At 44.1% G+C, this 8215-nt stretch overlaps 1 protein-coding gene across 1 annotated transcript in view; it reads left to right on the top strand.

Moving 5' to 3' along the window:
* The first annotated feature begins 446 nt into the window (after positions 1-446).
* Positions 447-8215, top strand: part of LOC138859808 (uncharacterized) — a 26603-nt gene continuing 18834 nt past the window's right edge. Inside the window, exons 1-5 of the mRNA XM_070116095.1 lie at positions 447-572; positions 5976-6102; positions 6197-6360; positions 6627-6920; positions 7022-7541. Coding sequence (XP_069972196.1) covers positions 447-572; positions 5976-6102; positions 6197-6360; positions 6627-6920; positions 7022-7541 — 1231 coding nt within the window. The remainder of the gene's footprint in view (positions 573-5975; positions 6103-6196; positions 6361-6626; positions 6921-7021; positions 7542-8215) is intronic.

The raw sequence follows: 8215 nt of genomic DNA, 5'->3' as shown, positions 1-8215 counted from the left end.
TACACATACACACACACACACATACACACACACACACATACACACACACACACACATACACATACACATACACATACACATACACATACACATACACACACACACACACACACACACATACACACATACACACATACACACATACACACACACACAGGTGGGTGGATGGGTGGGTGGGTGGGTGGGTAGTTGGGTGTGTGTGTGTGCGTGTGTGTGTGTGCTTGTGTGTGTGTGTTTATGTGTGCTTGTGTCTGTGTGTGTATGTATACATGTATGTATGAATGTATGTATGTACTTATATATGTATGTACGTATTCATGCATGTATGTATGAACATAATATGAATGCTTGTGTTTCCATATGCGCAAAAGTGTTGATGGCCTATAATAATTCTGATAATTTATCGAGCAGAACGAAACATAATCGCCAAATCATTTTTGCCCATAATGTTGAGAGTCATGTCACTAGCCCTAGCCCCGCTCATTGCCGCGATGAAAACACCAATGGCAATTTTCCCAACGAGATATACGGAAAAGTGCCGGGAATTATATGAATTATGGCGTAACTATTGCGTAATGATTTGCAGACGGAGTCATTATGTGAAATGATCATAAATATGTTGATATTTGTAGATGGGCTTTATCAACATTTAATTAATGAGTGGATTAGCCATATTTCATGGAACTGTTGACAAGTGAAAGTTAGTATTTGACAGAGAGAGATAGAGATAAAGAGAGAGAGAGAGACGGAGGACGATAGATACTAAAACAGAGAGAGAAAGAAAAAGTCACAGCCAGGCAGCGAGAGAGAGAGAGAGAGAGAGAGAGAGAGAGAGAGAGAGAGAGAGAGAGAGAGAGAGAGAGAGAGAGAGAGAGAGAGAGAGAGAGAGAGAGACGGATAACGATATTAAGACGCAGACAGAAAGAAAAAGACACAGTCAGGCAGCAAGAGAGAGAGAGAGAGACAGAGACAAAGACAGAGAGAAGGAAAGAGTGAGAGAGACGGAGAACGATACTAAGACAGAGAGAGAAAGAAAAAAGACACAGCCAGGCAGCAAGAGAGAGAGAGACAGAGACAGACAGAAAATGAGAGAGAGAGAGAGAGAGAGAGAGAGAGAGAGACAGGCAGACAGACAGACAGACAGAAAATGAGAGAGAGAGAGAGAGACAGAGACAGAGACAGAGACAGAAAATGAGAGAGAGAGAGATGAGCGAAGAGATCCTCAATCACACATGCTACGCCCATTCTCCCGCGGCTTTGTAGAAATCCCCGTGACATCAAAGTCCGCCTCTCGAAGCCCCTCCATTATCTCCTGGAGCATCAGCTGAGTGAGGACTCCACGGGGAGAGGAGTCCCAACATGGCAGACATGAGGAGGAGTTCGAGAGTCCTTCCGTCGATGAGCGAAGTGATACCGTTCTTCTGTCGCGTGCTCTCGAGGGCGAGGTGGGTGAAGGGCCGTCTCCAGCGCCGTCTCGAACGCTGTTGGAGGAGGAGGGGGAGGGGGAGGGGAGGGAGGAGGAGGAGGAGAAGGAGAGGGAGGAGGAGTTGGAGGGGGATGAGGGGCAGGAGAGGGAGGAGAAGGAGGAGCAGAGGGAGGAGAAGGTGGAAGTGGAGGGAAGATAGGAAGGGAAAAAAGAAGGAGGAGGCGGAGGGGTAAGAGGCAGAGGAGAGGGAGGAAAGAAGATGGAGAAGGGAGAGGGAAATGAAGATAGGGAGGAGGAGCGTAAGAAATGAGAACGAAGTGGAGGACGAAGAGGAAAATGGAGAAGGAAGAGGAGGAAGAAGAAAAGAGCAGAAAAACGACGACGACGAGGAGAGAGAGAGAAAAAAAAGAAGAACCGAGAGGGGCGTGCCATTCTGGAGGAAGAAGAAAAGAGTAGAAAGACGACAACGACGAAGAGGAGAGAGAGAGAAAAAAAAATGAAATGAAAGAAGAACCGAGAGGGGCGTGCCATTCTGGAGGAAGAAGAAAAGAGCAGAAAGACGACAACGACGAAGAGGAGAGAGAGAGAAAAATAAATGAATAAATAAAAGAAGAACCGAGAGGGGCGTGCCATTCTGGAGGAAGAAGAAAAGAGCAGAAAGACGACAACAACGAAGAGGAGAGAGAGAGAAAAATAAATGAATAAATAAAAGAAGAACCGAGAGGGGCGTGCCATTCTGGAGGAAGAAGAAAAGAGTAGAAAGACGACGACGGAGGACAGAGAGATAGAAAAAAAAGAAATGAAAGAAGAACCGAGAGGAAGAAGAAAAGAGTAGAAAGACGAAAACAACGACGAAGAGAGAGTGAAAAGAAAAAAGAGAAAAATGAAAGAAGAACCGAGAGGAAGAAGAAAAGAGTAGAAAGACGAAAACAACGACGAAGAGAGAGAGAGAAAAAATAAATAAATAAAAGAAGAACCGAGAGGGGCGTTCCATTCTGGAGGAAGAAGAAAAGAGTAGAAAGACGAAAACGACGAAGAGGAGAGAGAGAAAAAAAAAACAAATAAATAAAAGAAGAACCGAGAGGAAGAAGAAAAGAGTAGAAAGACGACGACGAAGAGGAGAGAAAAGAAAAAGAGAAAAATGAAAGAAGAACCGAGAGGAAGAAGAAAAGAGTAGAAAGACGATAACGACGAAGAGGAGAGAGAGAGAGAGAGAGAAAAGAAATGAAAGAAGAACCGAGAGGAAGAAGAAAAGAGTAGAAAGACGAAAACAACGACGAAGAGGAGAGAGAGAGAAAAAAAGAAAGAAAGAAGAACCGAGAGGGGGCATGCCATTCTAAAAAGCGTTGTGTGTCAAGTGCGCTATCTGTTTATGTCGCGGGTGTGATGTATTCTCTCCCGGGGGATCATTACCAGCGCCGCCGTCGAAGGGAGATTAGGGCGGTTCTTGGAGGAGATTCTCCGTCATAAGCGAGGGTGACGGATGGGGAGATGCGGGGGGTGGGGGGGGAGGGGGGGAAGGGGAGGTGTTGGGGTGGGGAGGGGGAGGTGTTGGGGTGGTGTTGGGGGTGGGGGTGGGTTGGAGGTGGGATGGTTGGGGAGATGCTGGGGGTGGGGGGGGCGGAGGGGAAGGTGTTGGGGTGGGGGTGCTGGGGGCGCAAGGGAAGGTGCTGGGGGCGGTTGAGGAGGTGCTGGCGTTTGTGTGTGTGGGTGGGGGTGTTGAAGGCGTGGGGAAAGGTGCTGGGTTGGTTTGGTGGAGGCGTGGGGTGAGGTGCTGGCGGATGTGGGGGTGGGACGGTTGGGGAGGTGCTGGGGTGGGGGGGGCGGAGGGGAAGGTGTTGGGGGTGGGGGTGCTGAGGGCGCAAGGGAAGGTGCTGGGGGTGGGGGGGGTGGAAGGCGTGGGAGTGAGGTGCTTGGGTGGGGGTGGTGAATAGGAACTGAGTGGGGAGGTGATGCGGGTGGGGAGGAGGGGAAGGTGCTGAGCGGCGTGGGGGGGAGGTGTTGGGGCCGACGGGGGGGGGGGGGTTCAGGTGGGAAGATTAGGAAGGGAAGAAAACTGGCGAAAACTTTGCTGGGAGGTGAAGGTGAAGTAGGATAAAAAGAGGAGAAGGGAGGAAGGGAAGGTGAGAAGATGACAGTAAGGAAAAGACAGAAAGACAATGAGTAGAACGATAAAAAAGACTAATAGAGAGACGGATAAACAGAAAAATAAACAAAAGAAGAGATTAATGTATTGGTGAGTATGAAAAAAATAATAATTAAAGCTTAGGGCGCGAGTGAGAGAGACTAAGTTGTTAAAGTTTAGGTTGTAAATTCATCATTTCAGACAAACATAGAGCCTACATTTTTGTTTCGACGATCCACATAGTCGGCATGATAATAGCTTTCTCACTGTCATATAGGATAGACACTAATATTATGTATTACTAGTAGTAAGCTTTTATTTCAGTCGAGAGCAAGACACAACCATACCTCAAACGTTTGAGGTAAGGCTGAGATTGCATTTCATTCTCTCTCTCTCTCTCTCTCTCTCTCTCTCTCTCTCTCTCTCTCTCTCTCTCTCTCTCTCTCCCTCTCCCTCTCTATATATATATATATATATATATATATATATATATATATATATATATATATATATATATATATATATATATATATATATATATATATATATATATGTATATGTATATATATATATATATATATATATATATATATATATATTTATATATATATATATACATATATACATACATACATATATATATATATATATATATATATATATATATATATATATATATATATATATATATATATATATATTTATATATATATATATATTCAGTTTAAGCTTCGTCTTGCTTAGAGAATCTGTTATCCTAATGTGTGCATGTATGTAGAAGTCTTCGTGTGCGTGTTTGTGCGTATTAGCGTAAACTTCGTTTGTTTATGCGAATGAACTTGCATAAAGTCATGCGCCTCGTGCATTTAAATTCCTCACGTGTCTGTTTGTCTTCTCGAGCTCGTGTGCGTGTGCGTGCGCCAGAGTGAGAGCGTGTGACCAGAACGACGTCGGGCGCGCCGGGGCGTGGCTGTCTCCGGCGAAGCGTCAGGAAACACGTCTGAACACGTCTGGCATCTCGCGATCAGGGAAGCATTATGCGAGTCACGTAAACGGAGGAGAGAGATAATGGAAACACACTCTAAGATAAGGAAGACGGACGTAGATTTCTGGAAATATATCTGGGAATTTAATTCAGAAAGTAAACTATGTCGCTGCGTGTTACAGAAAGGGGAAAAAGATGGCAAGTGTAATGAAGATGAGAAGATATTCATATCTGCTTGCTTTATGATGCCTCTGTAAACAAGCTTAGATAAAAACACTTTTATATAAGTGTTTGTGTGTGCTTGTGCCTGTGTCAGTGTTTTATATCTGCCTCTGTTTGTGCATGGGTGTGTACGTTACTTTATGTATGTAAAGCATGTAAGTATGTGACTGATATGAATATTCCTCTCTCTCTCTCTCTCTATTTATCTATCTATCTATCTATCTATCTATCTATCTATCTCTCCTTCTCTCTCCCTCGCCCTCTCCCTCTCCCTCTCTCTCTCCCTCCCTCCCTCCTCCTCCCTCCCTCCCTCCTCCCTCTCTCTCTCTTTCTCCTTCTCTCTCTCTCTCTCTCTCTCTCTCTCTCTCTCTCTCTCTCTCTCTCTCTCTCTCTCTCTCTCTCTCTCTCTCTCTCTCTCTCTCTCTCTCTCTCTCCCTCCCCCTCTCTCTCTCCTCCCTCCCTCTCCTCTCCCCTCCCCTCCCCCCTCCCTCCCCCTCCCTCCTCCCTCCCCTTCTCTCTCTCTCTCTCTCTCTCTTCCTTCTCTCTCTCTCTCTCTCTCTCTCTCTCTCTCTCTCTCTCTCTCTCTCTCTCTCTCTCTCTCTCTCTCTCTCCTCCCTCTCCCTCCCTCTCTCTCTCTCTCTCTCTCTCTCTCTCTCTCTCTCTCTCTCTCTCTTCTTTTTCTCTCTCCCTCCCTCCCTCTCCCTCTTTCTCTCTCCCTCTCTCTCCCCATTTCCCTCTCTCTCTCTCCCTCCTCTCCTCCTCCTCTCCCTTCTTCCTCTTCTCTCTCTCTCCCTCTCTCTCTCTACCCTTCTCTCTCTCTCTCTCTCTCTCTCTCTCTCTCTCCCTCTCCTCTTCTCTCTCTCTCTCTCTCCCTCTCCTCTCTCTCTCTCTCTCTCTCTCTCTCTCTCTCTCTCTCTCTCTCTCTCTCTCTCTCTCCCTCTCCCTCCCCCTCCCTCCCTCCCCTTCTCTCTCTCTCACTCTCTCTCTCTCTCTCCCTCCTCCCCTCCCTCCCTCCCTCCCTCCTCCTCTCCCTCCCTCCTCCCTCCCTCCTCCCTCCCTCCCTCCCTCCCTCCCTCCCTCTTTCCCTCTCTCCCTCTCCCTCTCTCTCTCTCTCTCTCCTCCCAGTTGGCTGCGAGTCATCAGTGCGTTGAAATTGGTTTATTGACACAATGGACCTAGCTGTGGATGAGTAATTGGACTTTTGAGACTCCTCTGAGGCTCTGGCTGGAAACTCGGAAATTGGTGAAGCACCGAAAGAGAAATATTCTGAAATTGGTGAAGCTTCTGCAATTGGTGAAGCACCGAAAGAGAAATATTCTGAAATTGGTGAAGCTTCTGCAATTGGTGAAGAACAGAAAGAGAAATATTCTGTAATTGGTGAAGCACCGAAAGAGAAATATTCTGAAATTGGTGAAGAGACATTCTGTAATTGGTGAAGCACAGAACGAGAAATATTTTGAAATTGTTGAAGCACAGAAAGAGAAATATTCTGAAATTGGTGAAGCACAGAAAGAGACATATTCTGAAATTGGTGAAGCACAGAAAGAGAAATATTCTGAAATTGGTGAAGCACAGAAAGAGAAATATTCTGAAATTGGTGAAGCACAGAAAGAGAAATATTCTGAAATTGGTGAAGCACAGAAAGAGAAATATTCTGAAATTGGTGAAGCACAGAAAGAGAAATATTCTGAAATTGGTGAAGCACAGAAAGAGAAATATTCTGAAATTGGTGAAGCACAGAAAGAGAAATATTCTGAAATTGGTGAAGCACAGAAAGAGAAATGTTCTGAAATTGGTGAAGCTTGAAATTGGTGCGTTGAAATTGGTTTATTGACACAATGGACCGGCGGGATAATTAATTCCGCGAGACCTCTGAGGCTCTGGCTGGAAACTCGGAAATTGGCGAAGCACCGAAAGAGAAATATTCTGAAATTGGTGAAGCTCAGAAAGAGACATATTCTGAAATTGGTGAAGAGACATATTCTGTAATTGGTGAAGCACAGAACGAGAAATATTTTGAAATTGTTGAAGCACAGAAAGAGAAATGCTCTGAAATTGGTGAAGCACAGAAAGAGAAATGTTCTGAAATTGGTGAAGCACAGAAAGAGAAATGTTCTGAAATTGGTGAAGCACAGAAAGAGAAATGTTCTGAAATTGGTGAAGCACAGAAAGAGAAATGTTCTGAAATTGGTGAAGCTTGAAATTGGTGCGTTGAAATTGGTTTATTGACACAATGGACCGGCGGGATAATTAATTCCGCGAGACCTCTGAGGCTCTGGCTGGAAACTCGGAAATTGGCGAAGCACCGAAAGAGACATATTCTGAAATTGGTGAAGAGACATATTCTGTAATTGGTGAAGCACAGAACGAGAAATATTCTGAAATTGTTGAAGCACAGAAAGAGAAATATTCTGAAATTGGCGAAGCACAGGAAGAGAAATTTTCAGAAATTGGTGGAGCACAGAAAGAGAAATATTCTGAAATTGGTGAACCACAGAAAGAAAAATATTCTGAAATTGGTGAAGCACAGAAAGAGAAATATTCTGAAATTGGTGAAGCACAGAAAGAGACATATTCTGAAATTGGCGAAGCACAGGAAGAGAAATTTTCAGAAATTGGTGGAGCACAGAAAGAGAAATATTCTGAAATTGGTGAACCACAGAAAGAAAAATATTCTGAAATTGGTGGAGCACAGAAAGAGAAATATTCTGAAATTGGTGAAGCACAGAAAGAGACATATTCTGAAATTGGTGAAGCACAGAAAGAGAAATATTCTAAAATTGGTGAGGCACAGCAACCGAAATATTCCAGTTATTGGGGAAACACATGGAGAGAGAGAGAGAGAGAGTTCCAAAATTGGCAAACCACCGGAGGAGAGATATTCCGAAATAGGCGAAGCTCCGTTAACGAGACATTTCGAAATTGGCGAAACACGGGGGAGTGAGCTGTTCTGAAAATGCTGAAATCTTCCAAAATTGGCGAACCGCCGTTACAGATATATTCCGAAATCGCCGAAGCACTCTGACTGAAATACTCTGAAATTGGTAAACCACCGTCAGCGAGATATTCTGAAATTGGCGAAGCACAGAGAGAGAAGAGGGAGATATTCCGAAATTTCCCTCGTGTTTCTGAGTCCCGACGCTATAATTTCGCGAATGTTCGACGTGCGATAAAGTGATCACCATTGCGAATCTGTAAAATTGCACGATGATAATCATTTTACTCTCTCTCTCTCTCTCTCTCCCTATCTGACTCTTTCTCTCTCTATCTCTCTCTCTCTCTCTTTATATATATATATATATATATATATATATATATATATATATATATATACCACTATATATATATACCAATATATATATATATATATATATATATATATATATATATATATATATATATATCTCTCTCTCTCACTCCTCTCTCTCTCTGTCTCTCTCTCTCTCTCTCTCTCTCT

This window comes from Penaeus vannamei, chromosome 38, assembly GCF_042767895.1.
Source record: "Penaeus vannamei isolate JL-2024 chromosome 38, ASM4276789v1, whole genome shotgun sequence".
Lineage (NCBI taxonomy): Eukaryota > Metazoa > Arthropoda > Malacostraca > Decapoda > Penaeidae > Penaeus > Penaeus vannamei.
Note: the sequence above shows the minus strand (reverse complement) of the source record. Positions and strands in the feature narration are given on the sequence as shown.